At 44.3% G+C, this 22,867-nt stretch overlaps 1 protein-coding gene across 1 annotated transcript in view; it reads right to left on the bottom strand.

Annotated features, from left to right (window-relative positions):
• Positions 1-850: 850 nt before the first annotated feature.
• The window catches only part of LOC129817438 (inositol-trisphosphate 3-kinase B-like), a 59,593-nt gene continuing 37,576 nt past the window's right edge, over positions 851-22,867 (bottom strand). The window contains exons 3-8 of the mRNA XM_055872687.1: positions 15,620-15,719; positions 15,016-15,229; positions 13,608-13,812; positions 10,889-10,990; positions 7,099-7,170; positions 851-4,280 (exon numbers count right to left, since the gene is read on the bottom strand). Of these exons, the coding sequence (XP_055728662.1) occupies positions 4,059-4,280; positions 7,099-7,170; positions 10,889-10,990; positions 13,608-13,812; positions 15,016-15,229; positions 15,620-15,719 (915 nt within the window). The 3' untranslated portion in view covers positions 851-4,058. The remainder of the gene's footprint in view (positions 4,281-7,098; positions 7,171-10,888; positions 10,991-13,607; positions 13,813-15,015; positions 15,230-15,619; positions 15,720-22,867) is intronic.

Here is a 22,867-nt window from a genome sequence, read left to right as displayed (position 1 = left end):
GTAATTGACCACATCATAGAATTAGATTATTCTCTATTTATACTTTCAGTGCTTGGGATTGTTGACATTATATTTTTATTTTAGCTAGTGGCCAAGCGGTACATACATACGAACAACACTTTTATTTGCTACAATGCCATGTTGAAAATGACCCTTGTAATGAGCTGATGACTAAGAGGAGACATAAATAGACAAACATGATTAATAAACAAACCCCTACAGCACCAGCAAATGATGTATTTGTCTTTACATGTCAAGTGGCAGATTCATATATGTATAATTAAGACCTTCCTCATCTAGGGTTGGGGTTCTTCTAAACGTGTTGATGCTTGATTGTTGTCGTGTTTCCAGGTGCTGGTGGCTCCATGCCTGTCAGTTGTCACGTGAACAGTTGGTGTGAGTGTTTACTCTCTGACCATAATCATGTTCTGGTAAAAACAACACTACCTAGAACAGGTATATTCTTAGACAATACCCCATGTAGCGAAGAGGCCTTAGGGGTGGGATGATGTACTTCTCCTCTCTGCGGGGAGCTCTGAAAGCATGCCTCCATGTACCTCCTTAGATTTACCTGATCTGATTCCAAGTCGAATGTGGCTACATCTCCCTGTGCTTGTGAGATCTGGTTGGTCAAATGTCTATACATGCTCTGAAAATAGGTCAAGCAGAACAGGGAGATGAGGGAGACAGGGAGGGAGATTAGTCTCATATGACATGATGAAAAGATTAAGAGCAGACTGTGTGAAATGTGCTTGACAAGAAGCCCATGTGGAATAGCTACACTTACCTGTGTCGTTACCGTAGCAGAGAGCACGTTGTACATTAAAATAAAAAGCACACACACATGGTAGCGTTTAAGCCATTGTTCAAATTTACTACAGTAAAAATTGTACAGTCAAGCCTATTTTTGCTTGCAGTATTGACATGATGGCATGATTTACATAAGCAGATCCATGGGGTGACAGCACAATGACCTGAAGACCAGGGGTGAGGTTTGTTCCACACCTCCCTGTAAATCACATTTCATTCAATAAAAATTCCAGGTCAGTCTTTGAATTCGGAGATAATTCAATATTATCCCCAACAATTCCCACATTCCAATTCGAATTCAATTTCCTCAGGCTTTCAGACAGCCTAGCTACACTGGAAATATAAGTTGAAATTATTTCAAACAAATCCTGCGGTCAATGTTTGATACTAAGTGCACTAATTCAATTTACTAGGAAATGTACCAATATTGAAGTCCAATGCCAATTTAATTTAAATTCAAACAGTCCAAACAATATCATTTCAATTCAATTACAATTACATAACTTGAAGATAGTTGAATTAAATGTAACTCTCCACTTCATGAGCGAATGAAATAATTCCAAATGAAATTGGAATGAACCCCAACCCTGCAGAGGATCTCAGGCGCAATGTCCCCACAGTGTCACAGCACAAGGCTGGGAGGGGAAGGACTCAATCATGTCAACCTGGACCAGGGATGACAGATGAGGTTGCTATGGCAATCTCCATGTCAACCACTCTGTGGCCAGCGTAGCCCAAAACCAGGTCTACAGATCATAGGTGTCACAAGGCACAAAAGAACGCCTGGTAGAGTGCACAGAACACAGATTTCTTGTTCATCTCTAAAACATACAGTATTATTTACACATTGTAAGAAGCAGTGAGTCAGGCCTATATTACAGTGACCTACTAAATGATTATATAATGACTGACTTTCAACAAAAATGAAAACACATGCATTAGTGTTCTTGTGCAAATGTCACAAAGAAATAAATATGGTCATGAGTATATCATTCTAAGAGACTTCACAAAAACGACAAGCACAACGACAGAGCGATTTAAAAGAAGCTACTGAAGAAATATTGAAGTAAGAGAATAAAGGCAACATATTAAAATCAAATGTGTTTCTGTAAAATGCACCCATGTCATTTGTTTTATGCTGCTCAATGTAATACAATTCAGTAACAGCAGAGGACACTCTTCTCTTTATTTCTGTCCTTTCTGGTCCAGTGCAATTGACCTATAGTCTCACTCTCATGCAAATGTACCACAATTCTGTACATCACATTAGATTTAGATTCAGAGAGTGTATTAGTCACATGCACAGGGTTGCAGGGTGTAAATGCAGGGTACAGTGACCATCTAAAGCTCCGAGCTCCAACAGTGCAGGCCATTAATATCAAGTCATACTTTAACATACCAAACTGTACTTATTTCTAAAAGTTTCAGGTTGATAACCCTGATGCAAAGGTAAAGTAGTTCAACGGCACTCAAAGACAGGACAAGTAAAGCACAACGTTTTACACCTTGGGTATTGGTCAAAACTATTGGTCCAGTTTGTCCTGCTAGAATCAACTGCCTCAAGCTCCACCCATTAAAGGCCGTGGAGAAGTGAGCTGTTTCTTTAGGACATGATGTTTGCAGTCCTAACACACCACACCCCTCTCAGTTCCTTAGATATAGGTGAGAGAACAGTCATTTCAAAACAAGGCCAACCTCACCTCACTCTCATAACTAGGACTATTGTATGTGATATGGCTATTAAAGGTGAATGACTATTAAACCCTGAAGTAAACATTTAAAAAAGGGTATTAAGTTACTCTTTCTATGGTCAATGTCATGCTCGTGTGATCCGACAGTGATCAAAAACATGACTCAATGCTAATTGAATCCAAACAGACAATGATGACAATGTTGACCTGTTAAATGCCTATCTCTCTGTCTGTAGACTTAATAAATAGACAGTAGACAGACAACACCCCATTTGTTTTGTTTGCCACCTCAGGATGTTTGGGCATCAGGCAGGAATGGTATATATGAATGTCAAATTGCCATGCAAACAGCAATCACCATCTGTCTTGTGCACAATAACAGGATCCTAGGAAAACAGGATGGGGTGGGTTCATTCTAAGAGCAGTGACTATTATGGGTGTACAGTGGTAGACGATATACATTAATGACGGAGTCACAGGTGATGTCATCTCTGACTAATGTAATCATTAAAATAAGAGAATAAAACCTAGGCCTGGTTTCCCAAAAGCATCTTAAGACTAAGTTCATCTTAGAACCATAGGGTCCTAGCATGCTAGCAGATACCCATAGACTTTTGAGTCATTGCGCTAATGCTAGTTAGCATTGGCTCGCAAAACTACCTCTAACTTCCTTCATACTGGACACAGAGACATGAAAATGGTATCCACTAGTTGATCTGACTCTGGGGAAGTAGACAAAGGGCCTCACTGCCAAGATCCCGAAGTATCCCTTTAAGATGCTTTTGGGAAACTGGGCCCTGGTCTTTTAATGTCTGCTGAAAGGCTGAGGCACTTGGCATATTTAGAATGCAAACTCATTCTCACTTGGTTAAGGGCCATTTCCTGTTAGTCGCCCACTCCCTCTGCTTCATGTACATTGACCTCTGAACTGAAAGTCACTCCTCAATGGTTTGGATTACAGGAATGTCAACATTAGCCTTAATAAAATAGGTTATAATTACATATCGGAGTGCATTAACTTATGCCACCTTCTCTACTTTTCCTCCAAAGGCACTGGAATGAATATAGGCACATCACATAATCTCAAGTACACTATTACATAATGAGGTACAAATGAATAATAAACATTGGAGAATTCAGCAAGGGAATATTACAAATAGTATTACAAATTGTACAACTGAATGCATTCTACTGAAATGTGTCTTCTGCATTTAACCCAACCCCTCTGAATCAGAGATGTGCAGAGGGCTGCCTTAATCGACATCCACGGCGCCCGGGGAACAGTGGGTTAACTGCCTTGCTCAGAACAACAGATTTTTACATGGTCAGCTCGGGGATTCGATCCAGCAACCGCCCAACGCTCCTACCCGCCAGGCTACAGAATCTACAAGTTTACACAAAACACTTGTATGGTTACAGTTTGATATTTGGGGCCAGGGGAGAAGGGGAATAAGGGAGGGAGGGGTAGCTTTTTGGGGACATCAGAGGCGTCATTGTAGTGCGAGGTGGTGGTCCTGTCGGGGTTAGGATTGAGTTGAGGGGGGGGACAGTCCCTTTTTAGAGTGAATCTGGCTTTGGGGTCACCACCATGTGGGTGAGAATGTCTATGAGGTGGTCCAGGCCATAGAGGTAGCCATCCTCGCGGTTGCCCTCCTCCCAGGTGGCCCTGTGACTCAGGACCTGTCCTTTAGGCAGAGGGGTGGTCTTCCCAAAGTCTATCATCCACACCTTGGCCTGCTCACGCTTGTCATGGACAAACAGCAGTGAGCTGCCAATCACCTGGGGAAGGAAAGAGGGATCCATCTTAGTCCTCAAAACACTGAGAACAAAACCAAAAAATCTGTTTGCAATAGGCTAGGACAGAAAGTTTCAAATAGAGTTGGAATGTGTGTATGGTAGCCATTTTAATAATAATAGTAACTTATTACGTTTATACAGTGCCTTGCAAAAGTATTTACCCTCCTTGGCATTTTTCCGATTTTGTTGCATTACAACCTGTAATTTAAATGGATTTTTATTTGGATTTCATGTAATGGACATACACAAAATAGTCCAAATTGGTGAAGTGAAATGAAAAAAATAACTTATTTCAAATAATTCTACAAAAATAACCCCGGAAAAGTGGTGCGTGCATATGTATTCACCCCCTTTGCTATGAAGCCCCTAAATAAGATCTGGTGCAACCAATTACCTTCAGAAGTCACATAATTAATTAAATAAAGTCCACTTGTGTGCAATCTAAGTGTCACATGATCTGTCACATGATCTCAGTATATATACACTTGTTCTGAAAGGCCCCAGAGTCTGCAACACCACTAAGCAAGGGGCACAACCAAGCAAGCTGCACCATGAAGACCAAGGAGTTCTCCAAACAGGTCAGGGACAAAGTTGTGGAGAAGTACAGATCAGGGTTGGGTTATAATAAAACATCAGAAACTTTGAACATCCCACGGAGCACCATTAAATCCATTATTAAAAAATGGAAAGAATATGGCACCACAACAAACCTACCAAGAGAGGGCCGGCCAACAAAACTCACGGACCAGGCAAGGAGGGCATTAATCAGAGAGGCAACAAAGAGACCAAAGATAACCCTGAAGGAGCTGCAAAGCTCCACAGCGGAGATTGGAGTATCTGTCCATAGGACCACTTTAAGCCATACACTCCACAGAGCTGGGCTTTACGGAAGAGTGGACAGAAAAAAAGCCATTGTTAAAGAAAAAAATAAGCAAACACGTTTGGTGTTCGCCAAAAGGCATGTGGGAGACTCCCAAAACATATGGAAGAAGGTACTCTGGTCAGATGAGACTAAAATGTAGCTTTTTGGCCATCAAGGAAAACGCTATATCTGGCACAAACCCAATACCTCTCATCACCCCGAGAACAACATCCCCACAGGGAAGCATGGTGGTGGCAGCTACATGCTGTGGGGATGTTTTTCATCGGCAGGTACTGGGAAACTGGTCAGAATTGACGGAATGATAGATGACGCTAAATACTGGGAAATTCTTGAGGGAAACCTGTTTCAGTTGTCCAGAGATTTGTGGCTGGGACCGAGGTTCACCTTCCAGCAGGGCAATGACCCTAAGCATACTGCTAAAGCAACACTCGAGTGGTTTAAGGGGAAACATTTAAATGTCTTAGAGTGGCCTAGTCAACGCCCAGTCCTCAATCCAATTGAGAATCTGTGGTATGACTTAAAGAACCCATCCAACTTGAAGGAGCTGGAGCAGTTTTGCCTTGAAGAATGGGCAAAAATCCCAGTGACTAGATGTGCCAAGGTTATAGGGACATATCCCAAGAGACTTGCAGCTGTAATTGCTGCAAAAGGTGGCTCTACAAAGTATTGACTTTGGGGGGGGGTGAACAGTTTTTTTGTCTTATTTCTTGTTTGTTTCACAATAAATAATATTTAGCATCTTCAATGTTGTGTAAATGAAACAAGACAAACCCCTCAAAAATCTATTTTAATTCAGGTTGTAAGGCAACAAAAATGTAGAAATGTCAAGGGCTTGAATACTTTCGCAAGGCACCGTATAGCGCTTTTCATCGAATCTCAAAGCGCTTAATTATTGTTACCTTAATTTAAATAGGCAAATACATTAAAGAACAAATTCTTATTTACAATGACAGCCTACCCCGGCCAAACCTGGACCAATTGTGCAGCACCCTATGGGACTTCCAATCACAGCCAGATGTGATACAGCCTGGATTTGAACCAGTGACTGTAGTGATGCCTCTTGCACTGAGATGCATTGCCTTAGACTGGTGCGCCACTCGGGAGCCCAAAAATAAATGTAAGAATAAAGTCGGAGAAGCCTAATGAAGCATATCCTGTTTAGTACTGTCTATAATCGCCATATATAATCACGTTAAGTATGTTATCTGCACCGAGTAAATATCTGCCCATTAAATCAACATTCTTCAAGCACCCCTATTATTACTGTAAAGGTCCATCATGATTCAGCTGTATTTGACAACTGTATGTACATAGTTCATTTACTGTTATACTTTATCTTCCGACTTAGAAGATCAGATGCATATTTGATCAAATAGTTCTATGCTTTCTGTAGTTAGGTGACGGGGAAAATACTATTGTATGTTACAGGTGTGTCTCACTACAGTATGTCTGGACAGATGGTTGATGTAAATGGGATTCCAAATAATCGTATTAATCAGCTATTCCTGAGTTTACGTAAAATGTCACTATAAAGACCCACTGATGCCAAATACAGTAGGCATTTTTGAGGGATTAACAGACACACTCTGTACTTAATGTACATACCCTGTATTTGTCTCCACCTAAGCAGCAGGACATAGGCTATTCCAGAGAGGTTTGTTCTAGGGCCTGTGTCTCAACCTTTCCTCTGAAACGCCACAGCATCGTCAGAAGCCTGACTACGCTTCCTGTTTAGAATAACAATGTCCTGTGATTGGTTGGTGTTTGTGTGAATGCCATTGTTCATGGGTTTCCACGGCACAGATTGTAGCCTCCTGTATCAGTTGAGTGGTACATGGGCGGATCTCAAATGCTTCCATTTCGGTAAATGTTACAACTCAAAAATACCAGCGGAGGACAAGAAATAGATTTGTTTACCTCGTGGGTCTTGAAGAAGGTTGATATTTCCAGAGTGTCCCTGATGTCCTTCAGTCGGTGCAGATAACAGTTCTGAAAACAGACAGATGAGAGCACAAGATGTATTATTAAAACTACCCAGGGTGACGTGGGAAAATCTGAGCTGAAAAGCTTTCAGTATTTCTCAAATTGTAAGGACACAGAAAAGAACATAAACTAAACTATTATTATACTGGATACCGGATATATACTGAACAAAAATATAAACACAACATGTAGTGTTGGTCCCATGTTTCATGAGCTGAAATAAAAGATCCCAGAAATGTTCCATACGCACAAAAAGCTTATTTCTCTCAAATGTTGTGCACACATTTATTTACATCCCTGTTAGTGAGCATTTCTCCTTTGCCAAGATAATCCATCCACCTGACAGGTGTGGCATATCATGAAGCTGATTAAACAGCATGATCATTACACAGGTGCACCTTGTGCTGGGGACATTAAAATGTGCAATTTTGTCACACAACAATGCCACATATGCCTCATGTTTGAGGGGAGCGTGCAATTGGAATGCTGACTGCAGGAATATCCACCAGAACTGTTGCCAGAGAATTTAATGTGCATTTCTCTACCAACGTTATTTTAGAGAATTTGGCAGTATGTCCAACCGGCCTCACAACCGCTGACCACGCCTAACCACGCCCCTCCAGGACCTCCACATCTGGCTTCTTCACCTGCGGGATCGTCTGAGACCAGCCACCCAGATGGCTGATGAAATTGTGGGTTTACACAACCAAGGAATTTCTGCATAAACTGTCAGAAACCATCTCAGGGAAGCTCATCTACGTGCTCGTCGTCCTCACCAGGGTCTTGACATGACTGCAGTTCGGCGTCGTAACCAACTTCAGTTAGCAAATGCTTGCCTTCAATGACCACTGGCATGCTGGAGAAGAGTGCTCTTCACAGATGAATCCCAGTTCAATAGTACCAGACAGCATGTATGGCAGAGTGCCCCATGGTGAACAGAGTGCCCCATGGTGAACACAGATGAATCCTAGTTCAACTGTACCGGGCAGATGGCAGACAGCATGTATGGCAGAGGGGTTACGGTATGGGCGGGCAAAAGCTACGGACAACGAACATAATTGCATTTCATCGATGGCAATTTGAATGCACAGCGAGACCATGATGAGATCCTGAGGCCCATTGTCGTGCCATTCATCCTCCACCATCACCTCATGTTTCAGCATGATAATGTGCGGCCCCATGTCATAAGGATCTGTACACAATTCCTCAAAGCTGAAAATGTCCCAGTTCTTCCATGACATGCATTCTCAGCAGACATGTCACCCAGTGAGCATGTTTGAGATGCTCTGGATCGATGTGTACGACAGCGTGTTCCAGTTCCCGCCAATATCCAGCAACTTCACACAGCCATTGAAGAGGAGTGGGACAACATTCTACAGGCCATAATCCACAGCCTGATCAACTCTATGCGAACGAGATGTGTTGTGCTGCATAAGGCAAATGGTGGTCACACCAGATACTGACTGGTTTTCTGATCCATGCCCTTAACTTCTTTTGAAGGTATCTGTGACTAACAGATGCATATCTGTATTCCCAGTCATGTGAAATCCATAGATTAGGGTCTCATGAATTTATTTCAATTGACTGATTTCCTTTTATGAACTGTAACTCTTTAAAATCTTTGAAATTGTTGCATGTTGCGTTTATATTTTTGTTCAGTGTACTTTCTTTTTTTCCCGATAGAAATAACAGCATTCTCCATGCACTGTAATTTATAGATGGATAAGAGCTAGGTAAATGAGTCATCCGTTTGGATAAGGGGATTGTAAATACAAATAGCAATTGTTCCCTATATTTCGATTTATGTACATTTTAGCAGACACTCTTTTCCAGAGCGACTTAGAAGAGCAATTAGGTTTAAGTACTGTACCTCCCTCAAGGGCACATCAGTATATTTTTCACACAGACTGCACAGGGATTCAAACCAGCAACTTTTCGGTTACAGGTCCAACACTCTTAACCGCTAGGCTACCTGCTGACCTTTTAATTTCTGGAGACGAATGTGAAACCAGCCATATGGAATCAAACTGAAAGTCATATCATCATGACATGTATTGCGGCCCCTTTTCCACAGTGAAATAGGCTATAAATAGCTGTGCCATTGTTCCGAATTTGTATTGTGTGCCCTCATAATTTGCGTGGATGAAATTTGGACACCCAAGCCATAGGCTTCTTTAGGGCTGAACCTGCCGAGCTGATGTATGCGCTTTATAATGTTTAAATTATAGCCTATGCCCAGGCTTTCCTCTCTTCTTTTTTACAATTTGTATCATGTTAAATATTAGCCACTATCGGAGGCCACTGTCAGTAATACCCACATACATTTATAACTGTCACTTCAGTGTAAGTTTCCTTCAATTTGTACAGTAGCTTCCATTTTGCTTCAATCCATTCCATGTGTTCCACCTTCCATTATTTCATGGAATGAACTTGAATATGACAACAGGATGAATCAAACCACTGTATTTTTGATTCATCAATATATGTTGTGCTTAAAGGCTCTCCAAACCATTTCCCTAACCCTAAAATGTGCCTAAATAATCTACAAGATCACAGTATTTTTTTATTTACCAGTTGGTGCTGAAACGGAGACGAAGGAGCATAGATGGCATTCTTTCTTTGATCCCAAATTTCTGAACTTGTTCTCTCAATGTATTCTAGTCTGTGGACAAAAGTCCAATTAAAGGTAAACCATATTTAAAGGGATGGCTTAAGATAAATGTACTGAAATCCCTATTGAATGAAAACCCCACGAGAAAATCTGTTGGCCAGCAAGTGGGAGGGTTTTCAGCAGTTGAATTACATTTATTCAGCGCGTGCAAGGGAACCACACCTGCAAAGCACATTACGAACCTGCATAATGTAAGTCTGAATACCAACTACTGAGAACTGCGTAGGAAAGCCGTGCGTAAGAAAGGCGTCATTTCCTAAGTTGGAATCGGCCCCCATAGCCTAGTTGATTTGATTATGTTTAAAAGTTGAAATGGTGCTGGAATAGCGGATGCAGTGCTCACTTGTTGTAGCTCTCTGTGGTTCTAAATCAGTAGTTGTTTAGTAAACTGTTGGAAACATTAACTTGATTGACCATGTTGTAGGTCAATAGTAATATGTAATAGTAGTTTTTTCCTGGCTTGGCTTACACAGTGATTTTACCCACACACCGCTACTGGATTCCTAGGACCTTTTCTGATACGCTTTGCGGATACAGGCCCTGTATTCATTACAGAACATTACCCATAAACAGACCATTCTATGAATTAGGATAACTCCATAGTGCAAAACCCTATGGGACAACAGCTCAGCTCAGTAGAGAGAGAGATGAAGACCACACATGAGTGACAGTTAAGTACACAACAGTAGGGCCAAGGCCCACCACACAGTGACAGATACTGTGTGTTTGGCTTGGCTTGCCCGCCTTGGCTTGGGCCTAGTGGTGCTAGATAAACACATGACAAACCAATGTGGAATGGAATGGAGGACATCTTGTTTGAGTGTTTAATTTCCCTTCTCTGTTTCCAGGACCCCGGGAGACCTAAATCACACACAGCCGTCCCGGCTATGACCTCACTTCCTGGGCCATTAGGGAGGTGGAAGTCCTTGGGAGTTCCCTCCAGGGGCCATTTGACCATGGGGCAGGGAGAGGTCTGCCGCAGCATTAGGGGGCTCCGGCTCACACACAAACACACCCCGAAAGAATCACAGAGACACAAGCACACACACTCACCAGGATGTTCTGGTTTCCTTTGACAAAGTCGTTGAATGCCTCTGTCACTTGATCCATGCTCCTGGTCTTTTTAAAGTCTCTGTTTACCGTCCCATCTTCCTTCTGCACAGACGAAGGGAAAGAAAGGCAGATATTTTTAGAGTCCAGCAGGATGGGGCCTCCAACAATTACATGATGTCTGAGGTCCCCCGTATACATGTGACACACACTGCTAGCTTGATACAAAGGCCTCCGTCATTCAAGGGGAGGCTAAAGAGCTTCAGAAGTCAGACCCATGCCGTGGCATCAGCACACTTCGGTTAGGCTGGCGACTAGCGAAAGTCAGCTAAGCAAACCGAACGAGTGTGCTCGCATACTCCATTAAAAGAATAAGAGGCAATAGTTTGTCCATTTTGAGAAGCCGTAGCCAGTATACGCTTCCTCAAAATAGTCCGAATTCATCTAAGATAACTAAAGAAATCGTTCATTAATTTTGACGTTTTTGCCGAGGAGATCTTATTTTATATACATTTTATATCTACTGTAACTGAGATGTTTGGTTCAGTATTTCTAACTGAAGAAATGTGCATGAAAACGAGTCATCTCCCGTTAAATGACAACAAAGACTTTATTGAAGAATCCCTACTGTTGACCAATAACCGATGAAGGGGCATAGACTTCGGCTACCGACTTCGGCTTGCCTCCAGAAAAATAATTGTCTGCCCGAACAGCCGAAAAAAACCTCACCGAAGTCTAAAACGTCACAAAATGTCGTCATAATATACTGTATGCACAAACTCATCCAAACAGTTTCGGCTGGGAAGCATGCGAACTCCTTTATTCCTACTACTCAGTACTATACTATTATGCATAGCCATTTCTTTAAGCAGCAAAACCCTGCTGAAAGAGGTGACTAAAACAGGAAAATGGCCCAACGTTTTGCATCATCTAAGACAGGAGGACGTGTCTCCACACACTTAATGTGCTCATATTGTAACTCTACCACAGCACTGTGCTCTACTGTCTCCGTAGAAATGCAGGCAAATAATATGGGCATTGAGCTGGGGCCCAACAGACACAACAGCAGCTGTGTGCTCTCTAAAAACTCACAGAACCTTTTGATTCTACACACAGTCTCCGAGGGCAACCCCTGGTGTCATGACAACAGAGAGAGCCATCAAAGCTCTGCGGGCCGTGGCCATCTATGGACATGGCTGGAGTCGGGAAAGAGAGACAGAGGAGTCGAAACTCCGGACAGCCCTGTTGCTGCCACTGCTCCCTACGCTGCCAGTCCAGTCTGAACTATTCATCCTTAAGCCCTCCAGAGTCAAATATCAGGGCCTCATTAGAGGAGACAGATTCTGGAAGATGGTGTGACGGCCAAACATAGCCAGGATTTCTCCCTCTTGGCTTTAGGAGGAATTAGACCCATGTCATCTAATTGTCTTGGAAGAATATGTTGCAGATATGCTCTTTTTGTTGTTGCACCCAGCTTTCTCCGAATAGGATTATTAGCTTTACTAAGGCAGAATCACATGATCAGGCTGTCTGTCAGTCAGTCTGTCTGTCTTTGTGCTGCTGCATTGAATCTATTAGTTTCAGCTTGAAGGAGACTGATGGTGTGTAGGAGCAAATGGGACATGTCAGCAACTGAAGTTACTGTCAGTAGAGGTGTCACAAGCAGGCCCTATGTGTGACAAAAACACGCAACACACTCTATACACACTGACACCAAATAGAGGATATTCCTTCCTGTTGGCCCTGGCAACCCTCAGTATGAAGAATGCTATTAAGGGGCGACTGCAGGGTATGTCTGTACACAAACCAAGCAGGACCATCACGGTCATCCCTTCTAAGTGGAATTACACTCTCAATTTCACATTACTATTACTGTTTTAATTATTATAATATCAACTAGTAACTACTGAGTGTACAGACTGACAGATGGAGTATTTGGTCACCTTTTGTCACGGCCGTTGGTAGGAGGAGACCAAGGTGCAGCGTGGTATGCGTACATTCTTATTTATTTTAACAAATGAACACTGAACAAACTAACAAAACGAACCGTGAAGCTATATGGATAGTGCAGACAGGCAACTAAACATAGAACAAGAACCCGCAAACACCCGCAAACACCATATCAGGCCACCATAGACATACAAAACACCTAGACCTACAATAACCCTTGACATACAAAAACCCTAGACAATACAAAAACTAACGTACCCACCCTAGTCACACCCTGACCTAACCAAAATATAAAGAAAACAGAGATATCTCAGGTCAGGGCGTGACACCTTTCCTATAGTGTTTACTTCTTCCAATAACGGACTGTTAAATTAGTTTTACAGAGTATGACTTTATGTCACAATGCATCACTCCACGGCAGGGATAGGCAACTAGATTCAGCCAAGGGACCATTTTTGTCAGAGCGGATGGTCGGGGGGCCGGCACATAATTATAATAATTTGTACTCTGCTAAATTTACCACAACTAAGCCCAAATGTTGTAGTTTTTTTTAAAACTTTGATTACATTGAGACACGCTCATATACGTCTCTTTTTAAAAAATCCATGGCAATAGCTGGGAACAGATTTCCTTGATTAAACAGATTTATATTTTGCTGAATTCCTGGTGATTTTATAGTCATTTTAGACCCATCCCCCCCCAAAAAAAACACTCCTGTTGTCGACCCCTGCTCTACCGTATATCCCAGTGCATGATCTGTCCCGTGGCTTACCTTGATGCCCTCGATGCGGAAGCCCAGGGTAGCGGTGGAGCTGATGGTCTCTCTCCACTGCATGTAGCGGGGCTTGGTGACCGCCTGCTGCTCCTGCTCCTCGGGGGTGGGTGCCAGGGGTTCCACCTCCACCATCTTCTGGTACATGTCCTTCCTCAGACTGGAATTCTTACGGGCCTTGGTCAACTCCTCCTCCAGGTACGTCCTTTGGTGGATAGAGAAGCTACGTCTGTTTGGTACTGACTTTGTTGAATGAGATTTTATGTTGTAACCAGTCCAGCAATCAAATGAATTTCCTTTTATGAGCCAATATAAAGGATAATTTGACTCTACTTCTTAGAATACAATCATTGCACAATATACTGCAAACATTGTGCAATACAATAATGATCATTCAGATCTTGTTTGACAAAGCCGTTGAGTGATCATGCCCCAGGGGCCAACATGTGAATGAAGAAGAGAAACTGTTTTCTTTCACATAACAATTATACTGTAGAATTATTATTGCAGTGAAGACAATAGGGATTTCCTTCTCTTCAGTTCATCCCTGAATAAGGGATTGTCTTAACCTTTCCTAGATTCATATTCTCCTTCTCATTCTTCCTGCAGTAGCCAGCTACCTCAAGAACAGGCCAGGCTTTAGTCTGTTAGCACTGCACCAAATTGTTGTGTTTGGAGGGGCTGGTTTATCATTTCCTAACATCCCGGCCATTCCAGAGAAGGCTCACACAACCAAAGTTGTGCTAGAGAGGAAAGGAGATGAGAGTAGAGGGATATAGCAGGGAGAGTGATGAAGGCCACCGGGCAACAAAGCTATTCGTCACAGCAGTAGAGTACAGGATACTGTGGCAAAACAGGCCTGACCTGTTAGCACCCAGTTCAAAGTGCCTCAGAAGAGTCTCCAATATTTCACTGGTCAGTAATAACTTTGCAAAGTGTCTCGGTATACCCATATCTGGTATACATCTGATGTAAACGTAACAAGGGAGATTTTGACAAATGTAACACGTACAGTATTTGGAGTTCGGCAGCCCAATAATGAATCCAAAGGAATGGAAGTTGTTTCCCAATACTTTCCCTACAGGCTAATTTAAGTCATGGTGTGTCTGAGAAGGGCCAGCTGGCTACAGTACATCTCTCCTCTCTAGGGGAGTGTGATGGTCACTCTTAGACCTTATGCCTAATGGATGTCTGCCTGATTGAATATTGGACCTTACCCTAACCTGTCAAAATGGAACAAAGAGATCTGAGAGCTACAATGACGTCCAACACTGATCTAAGGTCTATTTTCATTCACCCCCAAAAAGTTTAGATTAGGATATCCAGAGGGTAAACTGAGATATGTGCCTATGTGTAACTTCAACACAGAGATGCACCTGCCTATAAAGGTCCGTCAACCCACACTCACCTGACACCCATCTTGCAGTCCATGACGCAGGGCAGGTCGAACTCAGAGAGCAGATCATCCATCTGGTTGTACTTCTCCCCATCCTTCTCCACGTCTCCGTGGTAGGCCGGTACGTAGGGACGCAGCACGTCTTTCATCAGCCAATCCAAGCAGCGCTGCTCACAGTCACAGTGCTTCTTCAGGATACGCCCGTTAGCCCCTGCCTTGAAACTGCCTGAGAGGAACCAAAACATGCAATAAAAACATTAGAGGATGTTCAGTGTTCACAGTAGGCCTGCTTTACTTTGTTTTGTCCTGTTGCTAAAGAAAAGGTCGTATCTGATTCTGAATGGACCATTCCATTTCAGATAGCCTAGCTACAGTATATACAAATAGGATGAAACTCTTAGTTATGCCCTAGTACTAAGCCTTTGAATATATGATTTGCAAGTATATCCCAACACTTAGCCTGAGACTAGATTTGAATTCCAAACACACTGGCCAATGGCCACTGTATCGTATCCAATCCAGCCAGGAGAAGGAGAGCGGAACACAGAACACACATTCCTTCCATAGCCTTATCCCAGAATCCCCGCATTCCAGAGGCAGCGTTGTCAAGGCCTACCTGCATGACCCGCCAGCTGGATCCAAGGGTACTTCTTCTTGAAAGACATGACGAATGGAGACCAGTGGACAATGTTCTTGATCTTCTTCCATGACTTGTGCTGTATGGATGACAAACAGAGGAGGCTTCGTGTAAACCTACTGTGCGTTGTGTTCCTCGCACAATCCTCGTCTGTTTTCATTACAAGCACTGTAGTATTACAAGAGAAAAAAACACAGAGCAATGCTCTGTTGTGTGTGGACGGCATTGTTACTTTATTCCATTTAGAATACAGCCTACCACACATTAACATTTGACTCCTTTTGTTGTCATTCATCGATGTAGTTGAGTGTATTACTTAGCAGTTGATGATTCAAACAGAGATTTCTCTCACAGAAGACAGTCACAGAGTCAGGCATACATCTTAACCAATATTAGCATACACCACAGAATTATTACAGACCACAGGAAACAACAAAAAGTAGAAACAACAACAAAAAACATCATTTGCATACATAAGACATCCAGTGTCTCTCCATGTGACTGCTGAGGAGAAGAATCTGCAATTGTTTACACTAGAGTCCAAATGCTTTCCCAAATGAAATAAATTAAATTATTTGTGGCTGTAGGAAAACGTGATAATACCAGTTATTTCAGTATAACTCAGAAAATGGTATAATATACTTCCTCCAACCCAGCTCATAATAACAGTCTGAAGTCTGAAGTCAGTATTCAGCTCATTGATTGGGGATAAAAGCTTATTTAGTTGCTCTTGCTGCTTTAACACAAAACAAATGCTGGGTTAAAAACAACCCAATTTGGGTTCTTTGGTAACCCAGTGCTGGGTAAATATTGGACAGGACACACATGTAAATGTTTAACCTTAACATGTGTACAGATAAACAGCAATGACATTTACTCTCACGGGTGGCTAAAAGTAACTATATGAAAGCCACGACCCTACTAAACTACTCCTCCAGTCTCCTGATCGGACTCGCTGGGTCATATCTCAATAACTCAGCATCAACAACCCAAACCTACTCTTTTTAAAGAAAACAACCCAACTAAGTGACCAATGCCTGCAACCCAGCAGTCGGGTCATCCAGACAACCCAATATTGTTTAGAGTGTAGACATACTGAGCACCTATTCATGCAGAAACACCTCCAGATGGTCAGATTCACACACCAGTCCAGTGCTGCCGATGGTTAGCTAACTGTGCTTGGCAATCTAGTACCCATCGATTTGGGCCACCTTTCAACGGAGAGCCTATCACCTCAGAGAAAAGGTGTTAGGTGTCTGCTGCTATCAAATCATTAGGATGGTATCAATCTAACTAAGGGCATATGATCAGAGCCATGGTTAACTTCCTTTAGGAGTCTGAAAATATTTGGCATGGGCATTCAAATCCTCAGAAAGTTCTACAGCTGCACCATTGAGAGCATCTTGACTGGCTGCATCACCGCTAGGTATGGCAACTGCTTGGCATCCGACCGCAAGGCGCTACAGAGGGTAGTGCGTACGGCCCATTTCATCACTGGGGCTGAGCTCCTTGCCACCCAGGACCTCCGTACCAGGCTGTGTCAGAGGAAGGCCCTAAAAATTGTCAAAGACTCCAGCGACCCAAGTCATAGACTGTTCTCTCAGATACCGCATGGCAAGCGGCAAGTCTGGAACCAACAGGAATCTGAACAGCTTCTACCCCCAAGCAATGAGACTGCTAAACAGTTTAAATAGTTAACCAAATAGCTACCCGGACTATCTGCATTTACCCTTTTCGCAGTAACTTTTTTGACTCATCACATAAGCTGCTGCAACTGTTTACTATCAGTTAATTTATTCTACCTCAATTGCCTCTTACCCCTGCACATCAACTCGGTACTGGTACCCCAAGTATATAGCCAAGTTATTGTTACTAATTATCTATTTATTATTATGTGTTTTACTTTTCTATTATTTCTCTATTTTCTTTCTCTCTGCAATGTTGGGAAGGACCCGTAAGTAAGCCTTTCACTGTTAGTCTATACCTGCTGTTTACCAAGCATGTGACAAATACAATTTGATTTTGATTTAATGGCAGAGTGTGTTTTTGGGTTCCAGCCTAGTCGCTGTGCTCTGCTGATGGTTACACTGTATTATTTCCTCACTAGACGTCCCGGAGAGAGCTCTCTTTAATTTTCCGTCTTGGCATGGCCAGTGCATTCTTCACTCCACTAGCTGCTCTCCACCATGGATGGATGTGGGGTTTCCCTTAGCCACCAACTAACCACAGCACTCTGGTCTCTCTCGCCACAAGCACCAGAGCCAGCAGGGTAATATCGTTGTTCCAAGCCTGGGAGTTCAGTGCCTCCCTCACACACACAAACACACAACAGCAAGGACAAACGCACAAACAAGAGCCGTTCTGGCAAACAGAAGTCAGTCACAAGAAGCCCCTTCTCTCTCAGAGAGACGTTTAAGAGCCATTCTTAAGAGTCAGTACCATTAAAATGTACTTAATCAGAAGTTAAATACAGTATATTCTTGGCTATATATTTTCTCTCAGCTGACTTTGAAAAAACAATGACAAAGCAACTTCCCATACATGGAAGGATATATATCTAGATGTGATTATAAGGTATAGGGCTATCTTTGGCCAGTGGACGTCTGTTTTCAGTAACACGGTAGATTAAGTTACATTCAGACGCTCATAAAAGGCACTGGAGTTCCTCTCAGTACTGGCTTGGTTTCTCATCACGAGACTGTGCTGCTGTGCTCCAGCGGTGGGGGGAGTCACTCAACTTGCTCTTCACACTACAGTGGGTGTGAGAGAGTATCAGACATACATGTAAGTGCGTGAAAACACACAGTGCTCTTTATCTCTCTCTCTCTCACACACACACACACACACACACACACACACACACACACACACACACACACACACACACACACACACACACACACACACACACACACACACACACACACACACACACACACACACACACACACGTCTTTCAGGTGGTGGAAACTGACTGATCTTGGGGTCAGCGGCAGAGAGGAGGCACTCAGGGGACAGGCAGGGCCCAGCCATCCCATATAGGCCTGAGTGTGAGCTTTCCCCTTAGACCTGTTAATGTGTTTTTTAGATAGGCCACGATCATAACAGTAACACAGCCACACCCTCACAGGACAAACACTAGAAATACAGCACACACAAACACAGGCCTACAACAACACATACATCAACAACACACTTAGATGACCACATGCTTTAATGCTTTCCTGACGTTACTCGGTCTAAAAAAGTAAGCAGTTCAAGTATAATGATGCAGTAATAACATCACACGCATTCCCACAGAGGACACACACCAGATATACTCATAAATGCAGTAGTTTAGTTCTACGAAATGAGTGCTTTTTGCATCCCTTTGATATTTTAAGTAGAAATTCTGCACTAATATTGCATTTTAAAAGCCTGTTATATTCAAAGAAGTGTCCTTTAATATAGACCATATGGAAAATTCAATAAATCAGATTGTGTACATGAATAAAGACTTGCTAAAGTGCCGAAATGCAGCATTTAGCAGTGGTGAAGAGTACTTAAGTAAAAATACTTTCAAGTATTACTTAAGCTACTAGCTAGTAGTCAGCTAGCCACTGCTAGCGGCATCAGCTAACCTTTAGCCAGGACAACTCCTGCCAGTCTGTACAGCGTGTTTCAACCCAGATCTTATCGGACTTTTGCTAGCCTGCTAGCCCCCAGCCCACTAGCTGTCTGAATCAACGTGTCTCCAGCCCGTCCAGCTACTCATTGGACCCTATGATCACTCGGCTACGCATGCCTCTTCCTAATGTCAATATGCCTTGTCCATTGCTGTTCTGGTTAGTGATTATTGTCTTATTTCACTGTAGAGCCTCCAGCCCTGCTCAATATGCCTTACCTAACCCTTAAGTTCCACCTCCTACACATGCAGTGACATCACCTGGTTTAATTGATGTCTCTAGAGACAATGCCTCTCTCATCATCACTCAATGCCTAGGTTTACCTCAACTGTATTCACATCCTACCATACCTTTGTCTGTACATTATGCATGGAATCTATTCTACCGCGCCCAGAAACCGGCTCCTTTTACTCTCTGTCCCGAATGTACTAGACGACCAGTTCTTATAGCCCTTAGCCGTACCCTTATCCTACTCCTCCTCTGCTCCTCTGGTGATGTAGAGGTTAATCCAGGCCCTGCAGTGCCTAGCTCCACTCCCATTCCTCAGGCCCTCTCATTTATTGACTTCTCTAACCGTAAAAGCCTTGGTTTCATGCATGTTAACATTAGAAGCCTCCTCCCTAGGTTTGTTTTATTCACTGCTTTAACACACTCTGCCAACCCGGATGTCCTAGCTGTGTCTGAATCCTGGCTTAGGAAGGCACCAAAAACCCTGAAATGTCTATAACATTTTCTGACAAGATAGAACTGCCAAAGGGGGCGGAATTGCAATCCACTGCAGAGATAGCCTGCAGAGTTCTGTCTTACTATCCAGGTCTGTGCCCAAACAAATTGAGCTTCTACTTTTAAAAATCCACCTTTCCAAAAACAAGTCTCTCACCGTTGCTGCTTGCTATAGACCACCTTCTGCCCTCAACTGTGCCCTGGACACCATATGTGAATTGATTGCCCCCAATCTATCTTCAGAGCTCGTGCTGTTAGGTGACCTAAACTGGGACATGCTTAACACCTCGGCCATCCTACAATCTAAGTTTGATGCCCTCAATCTCACACAAATTATCAATGAACCTACCAGGTACAACCCCAAATCCGTAAACACGGGCACCCTCATAGATGTCATCCTAACCAACCTGCCCTCCAAATACACCTCTGCTGTCTTCAACCAGAATCTCAGTGATTACTGCCTCATTGCCTGCATCCATAATGGGTTTGCGGTCAAACAACCACCCCTCATCACTTTCAAACACTCCCTAAAACACTTCAGCGAGCAGGCCTTTCTAATCGACCTGGCCCGGGTATCCTGGAAGGATATAGACCTTATTCCCTCAGTAGAAGATGCCTGGTTATTCTTTAAAAGTGCTTTCCTCATAATCTTAAATAAGCATGCCCCATTCAAAAAAAATTGAACCAGGAACAGATATAGCCCGTGGTTCACTCCAGACCTGACTGCCCTTGACCAGCACAAAAACATCCTGTGGCGTACGGCATTAGCATCAAATAGCCCCCGCAATATGCAACTTTTCAGGGAAGTTAGGAACCAATATACACAGGCAGTTAGGAAAGCAAAGGCAAGCTTTTTCAAACAGAAATTTGCATCCTGCAGCACAAACTCCAAAAAGTTCTGGGACTGTCACGTTCCTGACCTGTTTTCTGTTAGTTTGTGTATGTGTTAGCTGGTCAGGACGTGAGTTTGGGTGGGCAGTCTATGTTTTCTGTTTCTATGTTGGTTTAAGGGTGACCTGATATGGCTCTCAATTAGAGGCAGGTGGTTTTCATTTCCTCTGATTGAGAGCCATATTAAGGTAGGTGTTTTCACACTGTTTGTTTGTGGGTGGTTGTCTTCCGTGTCTGTATGTTATTTCGTACCACACGGGACTGTTTCGGTGTGTATGTAGTCTGTTCCTGTTCATGCGTTCTTCGTGTCTATGTAAGTTCTCATGTTTAGATCAGTCTACGTCGTTTGTTATTTTGTATCATTTCAAGTGTAGTTCGTGTTCGTTTTTCGTCTTGTCAATAAATTCATTATGGATTCACAACCCGCTGCACCTTGGTTCAATCCCTGCTCCTCCTCTTCGGATGAAGAGGAGGAGGACAGCCACTACAGAACCACCCACCAAATTACCAGAACCAAGCAGCGGGGAAGAGGGCAGCGAAAGCAACCGCAGAAATCCCAGGATTCATGGACATGGGAGGAGATCTTGAATGGAGAAGGACCCTGGGCACAGGCTGGGGAGTATCGCCGCCCCAAAGCTGAGCTGGAGGAAGCGAGTGCTGAGCGGCGGCGATATGAGGAGGCCGCACGGCAGCGGGACAGGTACGAGAGGCAACCCCAGAATTTTTTTTGGGGGGGGGCTAGAGAGGAGTGTGGCTAAGCCAGGTAGCAGACCTGAGCGCACTCCTCGTGCTTATTATAAGCAACGCGTCACTGGTCAGGCACCGTGTTATGCGGTTAAGCGCACGGTGTCGCCAGTGCGTGCCCATAGCCTGGTGCGCTATAGGGCAGCCCCCCGAAAGTGTCAAGTGAGTGTGGGCATCCAGCCGGGGCGTGTTGTGCCTGCTCAGCGCGTCTGGTCTCCGGTACGCAGTTTCGGTCCAGGGTATCCTGCGCCGGCTCTGCGTGCTGTGTCTCCGGGGCGCTGGGAGGGTGCAGTGCGTCCTATGCCTACGCTCCGCTCGTACCGGGCAAATGTGGGAGTGGAGCCTAAGGGAGAAGTGCGCGTAGTAGGCACTAGATCTCCAGTGCTCATCCACAGCCCGGTTCAACCTGTGCCTGCACTCTGGAGGGTACGGGCTGGAGTAGTATGCCAGCCTGGGGGAGTGGTGCCAAGGCTGCGCACCAGAGCTCCAGTGCTCCCCCACAGCCCGGTCCTTCAGGTGCCTTTTAACATCAAGCCTCCTGTAGGTCTCTCCAGCCTGGTGGGTCCTGTGGCAGCCCCACGCACCAGGCTGTCTCTCCGTCTCCTCCCTACAGGTGTGCCCGTCTGCCCAGCGGTGCCTGAACTGCCCGTCTGCCCAGCGGCGCCTGAACTGCCCGTCTGCCATGAGCCTGCAAAGCTGCCCGTCTGCCATGAGCCTGCAAAGCCGCCCGTCTGCCAAGAGCCTACAGAGCCGTCCGCCAGACAGGAGCCGCTAGAGCCGTCCGCCAGACAGGAGCCGCCAGAGCCTTCCGCCAGACCGGATCAGCCAGAGCCTTCCGCCAGACCGGATCAGCCAGAGCCTTCCGCCAGACCGGATCAGCCAGAGCCTTCCGCCAGACCGGATCAGCCAGAGCCTTCCGCCAGACCGGATCAGCCAGAGCCTTCCGCCAGACCGGATCAGCCAGAGCCTTCCGCCAGACCGGATCAGCCAGAGCCTTCCGCCAGCCAGGACCAGCCTTCAGAGCCGTCCAGCCAGGACCAGCCTTCAGAGCCGTCCAGCCAGGACCAGCCTTCAGAGCCGTCCAGCCAGGACCAGCCTTCAGAGCCGTCCAGCCAGGACCAGCCTTCAGAGCCGTCCAGCCAGGACCAGCCTTCAGAGCCGTCCAGCCAGGACCAGCCAGAGCCGTCCAGCCAGGACCAGCCAG

The sequence above is a fragment of the Salvelinus fontinalis genome, chromosome 20 (genome assembly GCF_029448725.1).
Source record: "Salvelinus fontinalis isolate EN_2023a chromosome 20, ASM2944872v1, whole genome shotgun sequence".
Lineage (NCBI taxonomy): Eukaryota > Metazoa > Chordata > Actinopteri > Salmoniformes > Salmonidae > Salvelinus > Salvelinus fontinalis.
Note: the sequence above shows the minus strand (reverse complement) of the source record. Positions and strands in the feature narration are given on the sequence as shown.